Raw genomic sequence first — 20486 nt, 5'->3', positions numbered from 1 at the left:
AAAAGGATACTAGTATTGATTGCCCTTGAGGCAGTATCTGCAGCATCTAGGGCACAACAGATGGAAGTATTAGTGATATTTTTACCTTCTTGTATGAGTTAATTGGCCCTATTTTTATATTTGTCTGGTAGATGCTGCATTATGGACTCCAGTTCATCATGATGTGCCCTGTCATATCTTGCCAAAGTGCTTAGGTATTGGCAAGGTGCCATATGTTAGCTGCCTGGGATGCTGTTCGTTTGCCGGAGGCGTCAAGGAGTTTAGATTCCTTGTCTGGTGGTGAGGCCTCACCTGATGTTTGTGAATTGGCACTTTTACGTGCGTTGGAAACTACTAAGGAATCTAGGGGTGCTGGGCCTCTAATGTAAGCTGGATCTGTAGGAGCAGCTTTGTATTTTTTCTCAATGCGTAGGTTGAGGACTCGAGCCCTGACAGGATCTTTAAAGACCTCTGTTGCATGCTTAATGACCCCCTTAAGCGTTGGCAGAATGGCAGTGGACCTTTGTGTATTGTCAAACGTGTCCAATAAGAAATCTTCCTCCACAGTGTCGGTGTGCAAATCGACCCCATGGTATTGGGCAGCCCTCTGGACTAGTAGGTTAAAACCTATAGTGTCCTCTGGGGGTGAGGCCTGGAGGGATGTACATCGTCTTGAGGCACGTAAGGCACATGAGGGGTGTTATAATCATCCCACGGATTAGGTGACTGAGGGGGACTTTGTTCCCTACTGGTTCATAAGCACCCCCACCTGTGTCGTCAGGGTCTACATCATCATCTGGGTTAGGGGATGGTGTAGGAGAATGATGTGGTGCAGGAGGTGGAAGAGTATGGGGAAGTGGAAAAGGGACCCTTAATGGAGAGGTAGCAATGTCTCTCGGCTCCGAGTACGGTTTTGACGTTGATGAGCCGGGTCCAGTCTTCGGCACCGAGTGCTTGGGTATCGAAGCAGCGGTCAGCGTGGATGAGGAAGATGGCTTCTTTTTCGGTGTTGGTGTAGGATCAACACCGGGAATAAGCTGACTCGAGCCCGAGCTGCCTGAAGGCTTAGAAGGCTTCTTTGCCGAGCCCCAGGGCAGGGCGTGTAAAGCAGTCTCTCGGTGTGCACCCGGGCCCGAAGGTAAGAGTGTGACCGAAGCCTTTTTGGAGGGTGTCGAGGAAGGGTCGGGGTCGACGTTCTTACTTACGACCAGTTGAGCTGGAGTGATGTCCTTGACGTCCGAGTCTTTGGTATCGGAGGAGCTGGCGCTTAGTTCGGCCCGCTGCTGTTCTGGCACGTCGACGCCCTCTAGGAAGATGTCGTCTGGGATCGATGCTGACGAGCGAGCCATTGTTATTCGAGCTCATCAGTCCCGAATTGTCTTCTTGGAGCAGAAGGAGGCACAAGCGTAACAGTCTTTGACCTTGTGCTCCGGTGAGAGGCAAAGGTTGAACACCTCATGTAGATTGGTGTGGGGAAACTTCGACCTACATCGAGGACACCTCTTGAATGGCGTCCTTCCCATGAGCCCGAGAGTAAGGCCAAGGTAGGCCCGAAGGCCTTCGTCTATGACCGGAATCGAAGACTTCGAAGTGGTGAAGAGTCGCGTCGATGGGGACCGCGATCAAAACATTACCGTCGAACTGGGTGAGGATTGCGAGCCGACGGAAAATCGGTTCCAAACTGGAGCGCTGGAAACACATCCGAGACCGATGGCGGAAAAAAAACAATCTGGGGATGGAGCCGATGCCCATGCGCAATATGGTCCAAAGGAGGAGTCACCTATCTCGTGACTTCCAAAGAACTTTTCAGGACAAAAACAAACTGCAAACATCCGGGCCCAACACTGGGTGGCGATCTATTCACAGTGTGTAATCTGCAGCACATATGCCTCAAACATCTATTTTATGGCTACTTGTGTTGACATTTGATTGTGCCTCAGGTTAATGGGCGTCGCTACAGCATCTTTATTAAGCTCTCTAAGTTTAGAAGACTTCTTGCTGAAGGAGAATATTCAAATCATTGGTCATGTTTTGTTTATTATGTACTTTTTCAGGCCATCTCAGCTGTTATGTGCATTAGCTATCAGCAATAGATTGGAGGAGGGAAGTGGATTTAAGGTTGCATGAAGCACGAGTACCAGATAAAGTTGCCACATTGATGGAACAAAAAGTAGAAAAAATTTACTTGATTTGAATAATTGCAGAAAACAAGAAATATAGTACTGACACTAACTAATTTCTTTACTTGGGGGAGAATCACTGGCAAGACTAGAGATATTTCTAAGATGAATAGGTTACCATTCAACGAGGCACATCAGTCAGACATCTTTCAGAATGCCAGAGCCGTCTCCAATACATTATCTGGTAATTCTTAAAAAGCTTGGATTTCGTTTCTTAAATTCCAAGGCTGGACACAGAGAATTCAAAATTGCAAATGAAAGCCCTTTGCATTTTTTAAACAAAAGGTCCCACCTCAACCGTTGTCTCTGTAGTGGGCAAAAAATCAAACTCCAGAAGTTTGAGAAAATAGGTCATCCGGAATCAATCAGAATGACTTCTTCTGAGTGATCTTGAGTAGCACATGCTGCATCACTGGAAATAGAAATGATGTGTAGTGCAGAGGAAAATATTAACCCAGGCAGAAAGACTCCCTCTGCAATACCCAGTGATGAAACAAGAGGCAGGAAAACACTATTTTATTGATTTGAACTGTTAGTAAAGATGTGTACATGACAAAGTGAAGGAGAACATTACACTGATCCACCTTAGCAGCACAAAATAAACACTGTTTGCTCACAAAACAACCGGGACAAATGGTATAGCTTACTACAATAGGTGCATTGTATGGTCTTCTGCTGTGCTTAAATTAGTCGTTTGAACATCAGTTGATATTGCTCCAAAGCTTGTGTGGTTGTTTGTGCAGGTGCCCAAGTGAGCTGGTTCTATTGTGACCTCAGTCACCAATGTCTCAACCACATCCCTAGCCATGCCTAGGCAACCAGGTAGCTGCTGGTTGCCATCAGCCCAAGCAACATTTTAAGTGTAGGAAGCTGTGTTTCTGTTGCAGTAACCCCCCACACTTTTTGCCAGATTTCTGATGCACTTTGACCTTATGTGCCCTGGGTCCCTGCCAATCAGGTTCCCAGAGTCCTGTGTAATTTACCAAAACTGTACCTTTGTACCCCCAATTGGCACCTCTCTGGCCACATGTAAGTCCCTTGTAAAAGGTACCAAGGGCACTGTGATCAGGAAGGCCTCTAAGGGTTGCAGCACATATTGTGCCACCCTTAGAGGTCCTGTACCGTAACACATACACACTGCCATTGCAGGCTGACTGTTTTGGTGCAGAGAAAAGTGAAGAGTCAACATGGCACACATTGCTGTGTGCCATGCCTGCAACCCACTTCCTATGGTATAGGTCAGACACCCCTCTAGCTGGGTGCACTATACCACTGGTGAGGGTACAGTTGCATCAGTCCTGTACCCCTACAGTGTCTAAGTTCATTCTTAGACATTGTAAGTGCAGCAAAGCCACAAAGAGTATATAGTCTGGGAGTTTATCATCACGAACTGTACAGCACCATAATGGCTTTTTTGAATTCTGGGACGTTTTGTAGCAAACTTCTCAGCAAAATAAACCCACACTGATGCCAGTGTGGGATTTACTATACAATGCACTCAGAGGGCATCTTAGAGATGCCCCCTGAAAAACTACCATTGTCTGGTGGGTTTCCTAGCTGGCAGATGGCAGGCACTCTCCAATTAGGGACTGTGCCATTCCCCCACATGGTGTGAGCACACCAAGGGTGTAGTCACCCTAAGATAAGTAGCCCATTGGATACTGAACTCAAGGCCCCTAAAATACCGCCTAAATACAGTATTTAGGGGGCAGCCCTGAACAAGGACCAGAGATTCCCACAACCTAAGAAGAAGAGGGACGAAAGAAGACACCCAGCAGAGGAGACTGCAGAGAAGAACTGACTTGGAACAAGCCCTACTGGCCAGTCTGCAGTTTCCAGAGCCAAAAGTCGTCTTGTCCTGCAGCCAGTAACCTCCAGAACCCTGGGAGAACTGACTGCCTTCAACAAAGACCGGATCTCCTGTGAAAAGCAGCTCTGTTGAAAAGAAACTCCCAAGACAGACTCTGAGCCTGCAGAGGACAAAGAAAACTGACGCCTGCAACCACCAGGGCAGCCGATGCCAAATCAGCAATCTAAACCCGGCCGCCCCTTCACCGCTGTGGGTGCACGTTGTGTGCTAACGCAGATCCCCCTTTGCCCTAAGCTAAACTCCCAGGAGCTTTGCTCTCACAACCTTGTGGCCTGCTAGTGAGCAGCCACCAACCGGAGGCCCCCTACCCCCACTGGATAACACTGGGCTTCAGCACTCTCCACCCGGCCGCCCTAGTGCCACTGAGGGTGCTTTGAGAGGGAAAATGTCCATCCACGGTCTGCAAATTGACATTTGCTGAACTTTTCCGCCCTAAATTGAGCCATATAACCAGATGAAGGGCTAGTAGGGAGATCCTCAAATGGCCTAACCATGTCTGAATGTGCAGGGGTTTCTGGAGCAAGGTCGAAGATCCAAGGTCCTCCTGCTTGTTACAGTACCACATGGCGGACGTGGTGTCCACTAGGAACAACACAAGGCTCCGTTTGATGGATGGGAAGAAGACTTTCAGAGCCACCCAAGCAGCACGAAGTTCTAGAAGATTGATGTGGAACTTTTGCACCACCAGAGACTCCTGATCTCCACTTCTCTCAGGTGACCGACCCAGAGACGATGTGTTTGCCACTACTGTGCACTTTGGTTGTTGTAGGATGAATAGCCTACCACAGGACAGGTAGTTGTTCATCGGCTACAACTGAAGGTCCCGGACTGTCTCCTGCAAAATAATGATGATGCTTGTGCGCACTGGCTATGGCCCCCACTGCAAGGTCTTTTAAATTAAATAAAATATATTTTGTGAAAAACATAAAAAAAAAAAAAAAGAAGTGCCAGAATTCATGCCAGCACCTGTAACCTGCTAGTTCCAAGTATAAGGGAACACAACTTGCATGGTGGTCACAGTTCTCTTTATTCATTCTGCCTTCTGATAATAATTGATTCCTTACTATCACTGAACTTTGGGCATGCCAGGAATATTTCATTAAAAGAACACTGCCACTGTAAAACGTTTCTATGCAAGGGCATTCAAGAGTGCCCCCTCCACAGTAGGAAAACCATGTGTCTCTAACTGTATGTTTTTCCACCACATCACATTGAAATACAGCTTTTGCTATGAAAGAATGGCTGGTGGGTGTTTGAATGCTCAAGTGCAAAGGTGAAGCCTACCTGCATCGCCTTGAGGGTAATTTTTCTTTTAGTCTGCTCACCATCGATTCCAACTGCTTGAGAATCTGACGGCAGAGGTCGAACTTGGCTGAAAACACATATTGTGGGGACAATTTCCTAAGCAAAGGTTACAACTTTTCTGGATGAGGTCTCCTGTGGTATTTGCCAGAAAAAATGTTTGTATTTATTGAACCAAAGTGATTCTTGTATAGAAAACATGTGCTGCAATGATAAATAGACAGAAGCACACCTGGAGAGCAGTGATGATCTACGCACCCGCATTTCAACCTACCACATGACTCCAATTAAGTTTGTCTAATAGATTGTTGATCGGCTAGAATGCTGCCATTCTATTTCAACCTTGAAAGAACTGAACTACCTGGCTTTAAGGGCCTACACTATGAAACCTTGTTGCACTTCCTATGAGGTAGTAACTATCAACAGGAACCGTGGTGACAGGCCCAGAACCTTTCGCTCAGACACTTGTGCTCTCTTTCGCTCAGGGAAATTTATGAAGAATAAACGAAAGGACATTTTCAATATTTATTGAACCGGAGTGATACCGAAGTGATTCTTGTATAGAAAACATGTGCTGCAATGATAAATAGACAGAAGCACACCTGGAGAGCAGAAATGATCCACGCACCCGCATTTCAATCTCCCACATGAATCCAATGAAGTTCTATATCAACCATAAAAGAACTGAACTACCTAGCTTTAAGGGCCCACACCTCCAAACCTTGTAGCATTTCCTACGAGCTTTACCTTGGTGATCTCAGAAGGCCAGTACAATACAAAAACTTGTGACTTCTCCAGAATAGAAAACAAAGGAAAAAGACCAGAGATCAAACCTTCTCATAATATTTCTGCAGTTTATATCCCGCCAAAGATCACTTTCAATCTTTAAAAAAATTTCAAACTGAAGATATGATAAAACTACATGTAAACACACCACTTTCATTTAGTCCCTCTCCTAACATTAAACCAGATCAACTTCATTTGGTTGAAAACAATGCTAGAATGCTCCACAAGTAGAAGTTACCTGGTAACAGCTCCAGCAACATCTGTGGCTTCATTTTTTCTTTCGGATGCATCAGGTTCTGGAGACATGAGAAAGAACAACAAAAGGAAAAAATACAAAGTTATTATTCTGAGAGCTTGAAACTCTCAGAACTATACCACCAACGGCATGCTATGTCTATACGTCAAGCCTCAATAGAAGTTTTGTGTGCAGTGTTATGCAATGCAGATACATTTAATATAAGATACTGACACATTTTCTCACATAATGAAAGATGACCTAGTGCCAGCTCTCTCTTCGGAAGAAAGTGACATTGTTTCTTCCAGTTAGTGACTTCAGAACTGGTGTTAAAGGCCTCGTATTGTTGCATTTTGATGATAGCAACGCCCTGCTCCATGGCCTCCCTGACTCCACAGTGGCAACCTTTTAAGGCCATTCTACATAATACAGTATATTTTGTCTAGGGTCTGTAGAAATATGATCAAATTATCCCCATCCTGACGGAACTCCATTACCTCTCATTACCACACCATCTTCAAATCCAGCCGCATCACATAAAACGCATCACAACCAACACCCTCGCTTACCTTGGAAAGAAGGTTGCCATATGTGGCACTTCTCTCACATTGCAATTTTCACACAATCCCATGAAAGTTCTCATGTTTATCCTCGGAGCCCATAGACCATCTAGGTAAGAATTCTAAAGAGCAAGTTACTCACCTCAGAATATCCCGAAGGCGTCAGACTGGATCAGGAGATTTTTCTTAACAGTACTCCTGCACGTCACTAGGTGGCATCAGGCAGCTTCACTATGGCTGCATATGGCCAAGGAAGAGATGGAGCATAGCCACATATGAGTTTCACCTGTGCGATGTGCACTGCGGTCAGTTTCTACTCTTTTCCTTTTCTGCACCCTGCAAATGCAGACGGCAAAAAGAGGCCACTCCACGGAATGAGGAGTTGGGAAGGTAGGAAGGAATCAGGGGTTATAGCCACAGTATCCACTGAAAAGAACTTTACCGAACCACAGATTCTTCACCTTAGAATGGATGGCAAAACAGTACGTCCATAAAGTGGTGGATCTGTGGAGTGGACTCAGACCAGTAAGTCTTGTAGGTTAGAGTGGATGAAGTGCCTCCCAACCCCCGAAGATGGGCAACAACCACCACCATCATGTTCCTTACATTCCGTTTCAGGGATGACCAGGTGTGGCAGTTCGGGCTGGACTGTTCCCGTTGGAGCAGTGTCAAGACTGATTTGTATGTGGCTTGATCCAAACTGGCATGCAGGCATGGTGTGCACAATAACGATGGACTGAGATACAGCCTCAGTACTTACCAGTGGCTAAGATTAATTCAAGAATTCTATTCACAACTTTTTTCATACATTCCTGGCTGTAGACAATAGGAGACTTAAATAAAGACGGCTGATCCGGCAGACAAAGAAATGAAGACAAAGCCGATAGATAGCCTTTCACTGTAGCTACAGCAAACCCTTGCTGAGCCAAAGAAAGCGCAAACTGAAGAATGTCAGACAATCGAGCCTTCAAAGGGTCAATGGATTGCTCCCCACACCAAGAGACAAATTTGGACCACTTATAAGAGTATATAGACTTGGTGGAATGACGTCTGGCTGATAAGATGACATCCACCACATCAGGTGGGAGAGAAAAAGAATTCAGGTTGCCCCGTTCAATCTCCAGGCATGAAGGTGTAAGGTCTTGAGGTGGGGGTGTAGAACCTGCCCCTCCACCTGAGAGAGGAGGTCTGCCCTGAGAGGGAGATGGAGCGGCGGGCACGAGGAGAGGTGGAGAAGATCTGTGTACCACACCCTTCTTGGCCAATCCGGGATGATCAATATGACTTGGGCCCGGACTTGCCGTGTCTTCCTCAGAACCCGAGGAATCAAGGGTATGGGAGGAAACACGTAAAGGAGTTTTAAGACCCAACTCAACTGAAACTCGTCCCCCAAAGCTCCCTGAGTCGGATACTGGAGACTGCAGAATGACAGGTAGTGAGCATTCTCGTGAGTGGCGAACAGGTCCACCTGAGGAGTTCCCCACATCCGAAAGATGTGACGAACTACCTCCGGATGAAGCCTCCACTCGTGGTCAGCCGAGAACTGCCGACTGAGACTGTCTGCACGCACGTTCAGAAATCCGGCCAGATGATTTGTCAAATCTGATGGTCCTGGACCCAGGACCAGAGACGCAGTGCCTCTCTGCAAAGACATTGCGACCCCACTCATCCCTGCTTGTTTACATACCACATCGCGGTAGTGTTGTCCGTGAGGACCTGAACCGACTGACCGCCGAGGGAAGGGAGGCAGGCCTTGAGCGCCAATCGTATCGCCCGTAACTCTAGAAGGTTGATGTGAAGCAACCTTTCCTCTGGAGACCAAAGACCCTTGATCTCCATATCCCCCAGATGAGCACCCCACCCTAGGGTGGATGCATCCGTTATCACCGTGGCCACCGATGGAGGTAAGTGGAATAGCTTCCCTTGAGTCAGATTGCTTTCCACGCTCCACCAAGACAGATCCACTGCAGCTTCTCTGGAGATCCTCATTGACTCCCTGAGATCCCCATTGTGCTGATACCACTGCCTGCGGAGACACCACTGGAATGCCCTCATGTGCCAGCGTGCATGATTGACCAGCAGAATGCAGGAAGCCATCAGACCGAGCAGACGAATGACCTTCAGGATTGGTACGACTGCTCCATTGTAAAATAAAGGAATCATATCCTGTATGTCGCGAATCCTTTGCGGAGGAGGGAATGCCCGACACACAGTGGTATCCAGTACCGCACCTATGAACAGGTTGCGCTGGGAGGGCACCAGGTGAGATTTGGGAACATTTATCGAAAAGCCCAATCTGTACAACAACTGAGTCGTGACTTGCAAATGATGGAGCACCTTCTCCGGAGATTCCGCATTGATTAGCCAATCTTCCAGATAAGGGAATACTGGTATCCCTGACCTTCTGAGATGTGCTGCCACCACAGACATCACCTTGGTGAAAACTCGAGGTGCAGTAGTACGACCAAACAGAAGGACCGCAAACTGGTAATGTTGCGATCCCACCATGAAACGGAGATACTTCCTGTGAGACTTCAGGATGGGAATATGAAAATATGCATCCTGCAAATCGATCAACACCATCCAGTCTTCTTCCAGCAGCACTTGAAGAACCTGCGCAAGGATGAACATCTTTAACTTCCTCTGTTTCAGAAAGAGGTTCAAGACCCTGAGGTCCAGGATTGGACGAAGCCAGCCATCCTTCTTGGGTATCAGAAAATACCTGGAGTAGCATCCCTGACCTCTTTCCTGCTCCGGAACCACCTCTATCGCAACTTTTCTTAGTAAAGACAGGACTTCCTCCTGCAGGAGAAGCAGGTGATCCTTCGTGCAAAATCCTTGGCAAGGAGGATAATTTGGGGGAAAACTCCCAAAAGGGAAGAGCATACCCATTCTCCACGAGATTGAGAACCCAAATGTCCAATGTGACCGATTCCCAATCCCGTAGAAAATTAGTAAGCCGACCCCCTACAGGACCAACATGATCCGGAATGGCGGATCTAGGGCTGCTTTGCTGTGGTTGGAGGGGAGTGGGAAGAGGAAGAGGAGGAGGAGGACGAGGAAGTTTGACGACCTCTAGGGCGGCCTGTTTCTACCTCTGTACGCTTTGTACAAAGAATTCTGCTGTTGTTGCTGCTGCTGCTGTGGGTAACAGCGAAAGGAAGATCTCCCAAATCCTCTGTATCTCTTACTCTATGAACCTCTGGTCTGAAGGCCCAAAGACCTAGCCGTCGCCTTACTGTCCTTGAACCTTTCCAAGGCAGCATCCGCCTTTTTCCCAAACAGGCCGGAACCATCAAATGGAAGGTCTATTAAAGTAGCCTGTACATCAGGAGAAAATTCAGAAGACTTCAACCAAGCAGCCCTCCTGGTGGCAACAGATGATCCCATGACCTTTGCCACAGAGTCAGCTGTATCCAAACCGCTCTGGATCGCCTGGCGAGCAGCAGCCTGAGTATCCGCAAGAACCTCATTGAAGTTCGGCCTGTCCTTCTCCGGTAACTTTGGTACCAACTGTCTTGCAGAGTCCATCACAGCGTGTATATAGCGTCCTAAAAGGCACGTGGCATTTTTGGACTTGAGAGCCATGCTAGCCGAACAGAATACCTTCTTAGCTGACTGGTCCAACTTCTTAGACTCCTTGTCACCAGGTACCTGTGGAAAAGCTCCAGTTGATGTCTTGGAACAGGCTGCCTGAACAGCTAAGCTCTCTGGAGACGGGTGTGTTGAGAGGAAGTCAGGATCTCCAGGAACCACCCTGTATCTCCTAGCAACAGCCCATGATACAGCAGGTGATGAAAAGGGCTTTTTCCACACTTCTAGGACAGGCTATGTAACTGCCTCATTAAAAGGCAGCATTTTTTTCCACCACTGAAGAGGGAGAATGGAGTACCTCGGTCAAAATGTTCGACTTAAACTCCGCAGTAGGCAAATTCAAATTCAAAAGTTCAGCTGCCTTTTTAATAACCATATGATGTGGTGCTACATCCTTCGAAGGGACGTCAGGAGCTGAGGAAAGCTCCCACTCTGGAGATAACTCCAAACCACTAGCTTCCTTAAGGTCATCAAAGAAGTCATCGGAGTCTTGGAGCTCTCCTTCTTCCACCTCCTCCGCTCTATATCTCTGCTCCTCCAAAAGCCTTTGAGCCTCCCGCCTAGACCTCATCCTCGGGGTCCGCGTCGATGGAGCCACAACCGACTCCGACGGAGCCTGTGGATCAGTTTGGAGCGCATGAGGTCGGACCGGAGCCGGTGAAGATGGAACCGGCGTCGATGACTTCGGAGCTGGAAAATGCTAAGCCGGAGCCGACGTCGGCATAAAAGGCACCGATCCATATGCCTGAAGGACCCAAATTAAAGGTCATCGGACCTATGGGACCAGCCGGTGCTCCAGAGGGGTACATGGCTCTCGAGAAGACACCATACATTGCATTCAAATAATGCGTAGGGTCCTGTCCCGGGCCTGGAAATGGAGGGTATTGACCCACAGGCTGCTCCTGTCGAGGTGCAGGAACTGTGTCAGCCAGACCCTCTGGCTGATGATCCGGAGTTGTAGAACCTTCTGGCAATGGAGCCTCTTCCTCCTCTCGAGGTGGAGAGTGTGTCGGTGCCGGAGAAGGATTCGATGCCGGAAGCGGAGAATGCTCCGGTGACTCCACCGGCGAGGGCTCACCTTCCGGATCCAGTACAACAGGTGAAGGAGACACATAATCCTACCGATGACGACGACCTGGAGACTTCGACTTCAGATCCTCTCGGAATGACGCAGAGACCCGTGCTTCCTTTTCTTATGCTTCTTCTTGGATCGAGAAGCATGCCCCAAAGACTACCTCGAAGCCGACCTCGAACGCAACCTCGACCGCCTCGAGCGGGACTTCAAACTCTTCCTGTCTTTCTTGCCTTTCATTTTACCCACAATAAGCTTCGCCTCTCTTTCTCGCAGCGCCATGGGGTTCATCTTCTTACAGCATGGACACCCTTGAACATCATGGTCAGAAGAAAGGCACCATACGCAGTCTTCATGCGGATCCGTTATGAGCATCATCTTGCCGCACTCTCCGCACGGCTTGAACCTGGTTTTCTTCGAAGACATCTCGGCAGGAAACAAAGAAACAAGAAAGCACTAGAAACAATCAACAGTAACAGAGTTACCCATGAGCTACTGAGGATCCCTAGAAAAACCGCTAGCGTCGATGACGCAGAAAAAAGGGAACTGATGTCATCACGCCGACGGAGTCCTATTATGGAGTCAGTGACGTCAGCGGAGCCGTGCGCGATGCAGTGCTTCTGTGACGTCGTCCACGTCGGCGTGAAGAGCTACAAAATAATTTCTGAATGTTGCTGACGCAGGGGATATTCACAAGGTAAGAAATCCACTTAAGATGTATCCATCAGAAAAAGCCACACTTTGAACATATTGCTGTTTTAGCATCCATATGCAATTTAACACATTCCAAGGATAGAGGGACATGAAGAGCCTTAAGCTGTTCAGGAGTATACATGAGCATAGGAGCTTTCATATAGCCCAATGAGTGGTTTACCTGATTGTATGTTTCGGGAAGGTTTTTAATACAGCTGTTCAGTGCTGAACCAGAGTTTTTGGCCCTCGGCCCGGGCCACTGACTGATATAGTTGGCAATGTTCGCACCTGTTGAGGGGGAGTGAAAAGTAGCTGGTACCCTGTTGAGATCACTGTTTGCGATCTGAGCAGAGCCCTGCATGGAGAAACCAACTGTTGTTGGCTGTTCATAGGACTGTTGTTGGTATCCCTGGCGATAATGTGGCTGGAAGGATTGGTAATTCTGGTTACGCTGGAAGCTTCCTCTGTAGCTTGAAAAGCCACGACCTTGAGCTCCCCAAAAGGGCACCTTACGGTATTGTAGGCTACTTAATGCTTTAGCGGTGTCTGTATCTATTTTTATCGCCGGGAGAGCTTCATCTATGTGTTTTCCGAATAGACTATCTCCATCATAAGCTATATCCAGTATTTTTTACCGTATTTCAGGGCGAAAGGACGTTGCTCTAAGCCACCCTTGGCGTCTTAACACAGCTGCACAAGCAATTTGTCGAAAGCTTGTAGTGGCTATATCCACAGCACAGTCTATAATTTCAGCCGCTGTATGTTCTCCTTCCGCCAGGACCTTATTAAATTCCTCCTTGTTTTCTTCTGGAATAAAATCACTCATGGCTTCATTATCGGAACACATTTGGCGATCGTATCGGCCCAGAATGGCTAGCTCATTAGATGCTCTGATATTGATTGCGGACATTGAGGAGAATATTTTCCCAATGGAGTCCAAGCGACGACCCTCCTTATCAGGTGGAGTTGATATTGGAGTAGACAGATTTTTTTTTAATCTCCTGTGGGCCGCTTGGTAAATCACAGTCTGGTTTGGGATGACCTATAAGACAAGCAGAGGAATCCTCAGGTGGTCTGTATTTTATGTCAAGTCTCTGCAGCACCGGGACTACAGAAGCTGGTGTCTTAATCACTTTAATTCCCTCCTGCCAGATATAATCAATAATGGGTACTGATCTTACTGATTTTCTTGATTGTTCTTTAAAATCATAAAGAAAGCAATCTGATTTTTTCACAATAGTGGGCAGATGAAATCTGGCCTTAGCCTTGTCCATCAGGTTATGAAACCCTCCAATATCCTACAGAGGCGAGTCCAAAGGACAACGAGGAGGAGGGGACGGCGTTGGTACCACATAATCATCCCATTCATCCGCTGGAGAAGGTGGATCATTAATTTGTCCCTCTTTAGACTCTTCCCCAGAAGTGGGTGGGTCCTCTGTAGGTGGCATAGGGATTATAGGACATGGCGTAACCCTGGGTGTAGTGGGAGAAGGTAGTGGTGGTGACATTGGTGCTACGGGTGGAGGTGGTGGCACCGTAACTTGCTCCTCTTGAGGCTGACATCTCTGTTTGTATTCCGCTAGCATGGCGTGTAGTTCTTGAATTAGAGACGAAGGCAGCTGAGCAGGTTCCTGACTAGGCTGTTCATAATACCTGAAATGATGGTACTATGTTGTAGGAACTGGATAATGCTGGTAATATTGTTCCTCTTCAAAACAGTCCTCATCCTCCTCCTGGCATTTGACGTTTAATTCTGAGGGACTATGAGCTGTCCCAAATAAACCATCGTCATCAGTTTCCTCCACGTCTAAAAGATGACTAGGAACCAAAGTTGAAATTTTGGTGTCTGGAAATCAGGCTGCAGTGACTGTCTGGGCTTAGTAAATGGAAGCGGAGTCGACGGGCCAAAACTGTTGTCACTGGCAAAATCATCTATGATGCCGTTGTCGAGGCTGTCGACGGTGGAATCGTCGTTGACGGTGAATGCGTCGTTGACTGATGATGCGTCGTTGACGATGGAGTCGTCGTCAGCGGTGGATGTTTCGTCAACTATGGAGTAGTCGACGGAAGATGTTTCATCGACGATGGAGTCGACGTTGTCGGTGAGCCTTCTCAATGATGGAACGCTTGTGGACTGTGAAGTCTTAGTCGACGGAGGAGTTTTCGTCGACGGTATCATCGATGACAAAGGTAATGCCAATGGTATTGGGCTTCTTATACTCTACGACAAGAGGGTAGTCATCGTCAATGTTGCTGAAGTGATAGGCTTCGACAGTGAGACGGACGCTGATGAAGATTTGTAGGCAGATTTGCGTCTAGACTGTCCTGAGGACTCTGACTTCTCCTTATAAGTCCCAGAAGAATGAGGTGAACTTATCCCGGAGGAGACCTTAAGATGTTTCTCCTTCTTATGAGTATCTCTGGTTGAATGGGAGTTTTTTAGGTGTTTCCTGCCCTCCTCAAGCTGACCCTCAGGCGACCTTGGCCTCTAATGTGATTTAGCGGAAGTGTCACTCTCTTCACCTGATGATTCTCCTCTCTTTTTCTTCAGCCAGATTCAACGTCTGCCCTCTTCGTCTCTGAGAGTTTTGTTTGAAAAGGTGCGGCAGATTTTACATTGATTTGCTTCATGATAGAGGCAATATAAGCAATCCTTATGGGTGTCCTCAACATGCACCCTCTTCTATCCACAGGACTTACAGGGTCAAAAGAGTCCCTTCTTATCAGACATTGTCTATAAAAGTAAATAGTATGACTTATCTGAGAGAAATTGTAGAAGAACTGAGCAAAGCTCAGGGAGACTCCCTTCACAGATGACGTGCGGTGAAAATCTGAGGGTCACAGCCTCTCTTGGGAAGGTTCTAGTGGGTGCTGGTTGCTGATTGGTTATATGTAAGTGTGGTCCTTTTTTAGAAAAGGAGGTAGATAGTCTACTAAATGCATGGTTCTCTCCATGATAGCCTATGAGACTTAGTAATTACTGCTTTATATTTGTTACCGTGGACTCCCATGGGACTCCCACTTCGACAACGGGGAATGATTCAAGTATATGACTATGAAAGATACCCCAATACTGGATAAGGGCGGGATGACATATCTTGCTGGAGTTGGGGGCTTGAGTAGTTTGAAGCCCACATATAGGAAGAGTTGGGTGGGGGAGGGAAATAGGAGATGAAGGTTTTGGTTACACACTTAGGGCTGTGCATACACCTCAGATGATGCAATGGGAAGGGAGATACAAGGGGTAGATGGAGACAAGCCTTGATTATAGAACTGACACAGGCAAAACATGCCACCGTAATGGATGACCAATTAAAAGACCTTCATGGAACGTCAATAGATTGGGCTGCAAGGTTAAAAGTGGACTGGTAGTGAAATACCTTTGGCGACAATACCCAGATATAGTGCTGCTACAGGAAACACACCTGCTGGGACACTCAGGCTACATGAGTGGGTCCTGAGGGGTGGGGACTCAAGCCAAGAAACATTCCCCCTTCCAAGCACTAAAACAATGCGTAGACCCTGAGGGGTGTTATGTGGTGGTACTAGAGAACTGGAATAGGAGAAGATTTCTTATAGTGAATACCTATGCACCTCCAAACTTCTGATCAAACCCCCCACACAAATTGGGGTCCCTACTATTTGCCTCAGACAAGGATTTACATGTGGTAGGTGGAGACTCTAATGAGGTGATGCACAGGCATCACAACAGATATCCGCTAAGCACACAGCCGCAACATGTGTGTAGTGGTCTGGCCCACTTTGCAAATACCATGGGGCTGGTGGATGTTTGGACGAAGAAGCACACAACAGATGATATTCCTTTCTAATCGGGGGCCCATGGGTCATTGTCCCATCTAGACTGTGTGTTCCTGCTGGCAGATAAGCTACACTGGGTGAGACAGGCAGAATACCTAGCTAGGGGTATATCAGATCACTCTCCACTGCAAATCACCCTGGGGACACGTAGATATGACACTGTCTGTGGAGATTAGATACATGGGCACTACAAGATACATACACTGTCAGAACACTGCAGCTAGACACAATTTTATTATGAAAAGAATGAAGGTACAGTGGACTCGCCATTAATATTGTGTGAGGCCTACAAAACAGTAATCAGAGACACAGCTCAGAACATAATGCCAGTAAAATGGAAAGGGCAAGGAACAAAAAGAGCACAACCTAGAGTCTACTTATAGAGCCCTAAAGAGATCTGCTAGAAAGGGGGTTCTCCAGAAGTCTATGTGAAACTGGTCATGACCCGGGAGCAGTTCCACAAACATGCGCGGAATGTCACCCCAGACCATTCTCTTTCAACACAGAAAAAGCTCTATGAAACCAGCGATAAGGTAGGCTGCCAACTGGCTTGTATGGGCAGGAGGGAAAAAGAGGTGAGATGGGAGATGGACGTGAGAACAAAAGAGGGCAAACTAGTCAACTCAGACAGATATATTTCACAAACTCTATACGGCAAGGAGAAGGTGATCCAAACGAGACATTCTCAGGGCTACTAATAGAAATAGGGGTCCTGAGGCAAGCTGAAGTGAAATGTGAGGTACTAGATTCACACCTATCCATTAAAGAGATAGAAGAAGCACTGGCAACAATGAAATATTGAAAAACATCAGTGGCAATTGGCTTCTTGGTGGAAATGTTTAAGAGACTGGCCCCACTAAAACCACATTTACAGAAACGATTTCATGCAGCCAGGAAGGACGGGGAACTGAAACATCAAGCATGCAGTCACAGTCGTAATTGATAAGACGGCAAACCCGGGACATTTTTGTCTTGTCACTATTAAATATAGAGAATAAAATACTAGCCAAGATCCTGGCAATGAGGCTGGCGAGGGTAATTACATCCCTAATACACTATGATCAGTCAGGTTTTATGCCAGGGAGAGCCACTCACCTGAACCTGAGACGATTGTAAGCATTGCTGGGCAATATAAACGGTGACCATATTGACAAGATACAAGGGGCATTGTAGGAGTATGTCAATAGATGGCAAACTTGACCTTTTACAATTCTGAGAAGAGCTGCACAATACAAAATGATCTTCCTACCCAAAATCCTTTCTATACTACAAAATTGAACCTTTGAGAGACAAGAGACCTATTTTGGCAAAATAGATTAAGAGTTACGGAGGCTGCTCTGGAATGGCGAAGACCTGAGGTTAGTTCTGCAGACCCTCTATAGGTCATGTTACAATGGAGATATTGCCCCCCCCCCCAGGCCTGAGAGAATATTATAGGACAACACTACTTCAGTATATAAATATATGACGTTTTGCACCTGATAACGCACCAGCAAGCAGACTAGAGAGTCAGGATAGCGCCTGCTACACACCTACATTATCTGAATGGGAGGCTGAACAGGAATTATCTGCCCACCTCAACTAAGGCCACACTGAAAGCTTTGGACGACATTACTAAAGCCATTGGGCGGCGAGGCAAGTGAACATTAGTGATGCCCTTGTGGAAGGGTAAAGACTTTAAAGAAGTCAACAAACTGTTGGGTTTCACCCGGTGGGAGCCCGCAGGTATAGACACACTGGGGTACATGGTTGATGGGGCGAAATAAAGACATTAGAGGCTCTGCAGGAAGAATTTCAACTAGTGCTCCCCCAACGGTACAAGCATGTTTAATTGACCAACATATTGAGAGCTGAAAACTGCCTTGGGCGAATATTCCAGAACACAGTCCCTTAATGAACTAGGCAATGGGTGGCAAGATCACTCAGCAAATGGTCTTGCAACTCTACTGCACAGTCATTAACAACACATCTGACTATCTCCAACCCCTGCGGGCCTGATGGGAGAGGGATGTAGAAGCCCTAGAAGATGTAGATTGGGAGGCAGCCCTGATGCACCAAAGGGAAGTGGCTAGCAAAGCAAGTTTGAGGTAGATACAACACAAAAAACTTCACCAAACCCATTTTAACAGAAGGGCCACCAACCCCAACTGCATTTGATTAGGTACCGAGGACGGCAAGTTCCTAAACACTCTGTGAGGATGTGCCAAACAAACAAGTTACTTACCTTCGGTAACGCTTTTTCTGGTAGATACAGTATCTGCCTGTGGATTCCTCACCTTGTGAATATCCCCCTTGCGTCAGCAACATTCGGAAATTCTTTTTGTAGCTTCGCGCCGACGTGGACGACGTCATAGAGGCATGGCATCGCGTGCGACTCCGCTGACGTCACTGACACCATAATAGGCCCACGCCGGCGTGATTACATCAGTTCCGCCCTTTTTTCCGTGCCTTCGAGGCACACAGACGGACCAATGACAGTAGATCTATACAGTATACACAGTACATAAATGTCAAGATGACACACAGTGTGAAGCAAATGTAGGAAAGCAATTGAAACAAAACATTTCCTTGACAATAAAATATATATACATTACATTACAGTAACTCAGGTATAGAAGAGTGGACAACGGGGAGGGGGGTGGGTCAGTGAGGAATCCACAGGTAGATACTGTATCTACCAGAAAAAGCGTTGCCGAAGGTAAGTAACTTGTTCTTCTGATAGATACATCTGCCAGTGGATTCCTCACCTTGTGAATAGAGTCCCACAGCAGTCCCCACTCCCGGAGGAGGGTGTCCGCTCTCCTATACCAGAAAATCCTGGAGGCAAAGTGACCATCCCTCCTCACCTCAGCATCCAAACAGTAATGCTTCGCAAAAGTGTGGAGGGAGGCCCAAGTAGCAGCCCTACAAATGTCCTCAACAGGTACACCTCTAGACAAAGCAGATGTTGAAGACTTTGCTCTAGTAGAGTGAGCTCTTATACCCTCTGGACGGTCCTTCCCCGCCAAGGAGTAGCAGATCTTGATGCATGGAATAATCCATCTTGAAAGAGTGCGCCTGTGCATCGCTCTTCTTTTTTTGCTGCCAGCAAATCCAACAAAGAGCTGGTCATCCACAAGATAGTCTTTAGTCCTATATAAAAGCTCACCGCCCTCTTAGGGTCCAGACGGTGTAGTCTCTCCTCCTCCCTGGAAGGGTGAGGGGGAGGATAGAAGGTAGGAAGGGTAATAGACTGTCCTAGGTGGAAGGGAGTTACCACCTTAGGCAGAAAAGCAGCCCTGGCCCTAAGAACCATTCGTTCAGCATGAATGGTCAAGAATGGGGGTTTTGAACTAAGAGCTTGAAGCTCACTTACCCTCCTTACCGAGGTAATTGCGACCAGGAAACCCGCCTTAAAAGACAAAAGTCTCATGGGACACTTGTGCAAGGGTTCAAAGGGAGAACCCATCAAGTAGGTTAAGACAAGACTTAAGTCCCATTGGGGCACAATAAAGGGAGTTGGAGGGAATTTATTAGTGAGACCCTTCAGAAACCTTAAAACCAAAGGAGATTTGAATAGAGACGGCTGATCCGGCAAACAGAGAAATGCCGACAATGCCGAAAGATAACCCTTGACTGTAGCCACAGCAAAACCTTGCTGCGCCAAAGAAAGAGCAAACTGTAGTATATCAGACAAACGAGCCTTCAAAGGGTCAACGGATTTCTCTCAGAGACAAATTTAGACCATCTGTACGAATAGATAGATTTAGTGGAGTCACGCCTGGCTGAAAGAATGACATCCACCACATCAGGTGGGAGAGAAAAGGAATTCAGGTTGCCCTGTTCAATCTCCAGGCATGAAGGTGTAAGGTCTGGAGGTGGGGGTGTAGAACCTGCCCCTCCATCTGAGAGAGGAGATCTGCCCTGAAAGGGAGACGGAGCGGCGGGCATGAGAAGAGGTGGAGACGATCTGTGTACCACACCCTTCTTGGCCAATCCGGGGCAACCAATATAACTCGGGCCCGGTCTTGGCGAATCTTCCTCAGGACCCAAGGAATCAAGGGTATGGGAGGAAACGCGTAAAGGAGTTGCGAGTCCCAACTCAACTGCAACGCGTCCCCCAAAGCTCCCTGCATCAGATACTGGAGGCTGCAGAATGACGGGCAGTGAGCATTCTCGCGAGTGTCGAACAGGTCCACCTGAGGAGTTCCCCACATCCGAAAGACGTGACGAACTAGCTCTGGATGAAGCCTCCACTCGTGATCGGCTGAGAACTGCCGACTGAGACTGTCAGCACACACGTTCAGAACTCCGGCCAGATGATTTGCCATCAGACAAATCTGATGATCCTGAACCCAGGACCAGAGACGCAGAGCCTCTCTGCAGAGACACTGCGACCCTACTCCTCCCTGCTTGT

At 47.3% G+C, this 20486-nt stretch overlaps 1 protein-coding gene across 6 annotated transcripts in view; it reads right to left on the bottom strand.

Moving 5' to 3' along the window:
• TP53BP1 (tumor protein p53 binding protein 1) overlaps nt 1–20486 on the bottom strand; it is a 767880-nt gene that overhangs the window by 490505 nt on the left and 256889 nt on the right. For all 6 annotated transcript variants that reach the window (XM_078683313.1, XM_078683315.1, XM_078683318.1 and 3 more), the window contains one exon: nt 6356–6413. In XM_078683313.1, the coding sequence (XP_078539439.1) occupies nt 6356–6413 (58 nt within the window). The remainder of the gene's footprint in view (nt 1–6355; nt 6414–20486) is intronic.

The sequence above is a fragment of the Lissotriton helveticus genome, chromosome 3_1, assembly GCF_964261635.1.
Source record: "Lissotriton helveticus chromosome 3_1, aLisHel1.1, whole genome shotgun sequence".
NCBI lineage: Eukaryota > Metazoa > Chordata > Amphibia > Caudata > Salamandridae > Lissotriton > Lissotriton helveticus.
The sequence above is the reverse complement of the archived record's forward strand: the minus strand, read 5'-3'. Positions and strand labels throughout refer to the sequence as shown.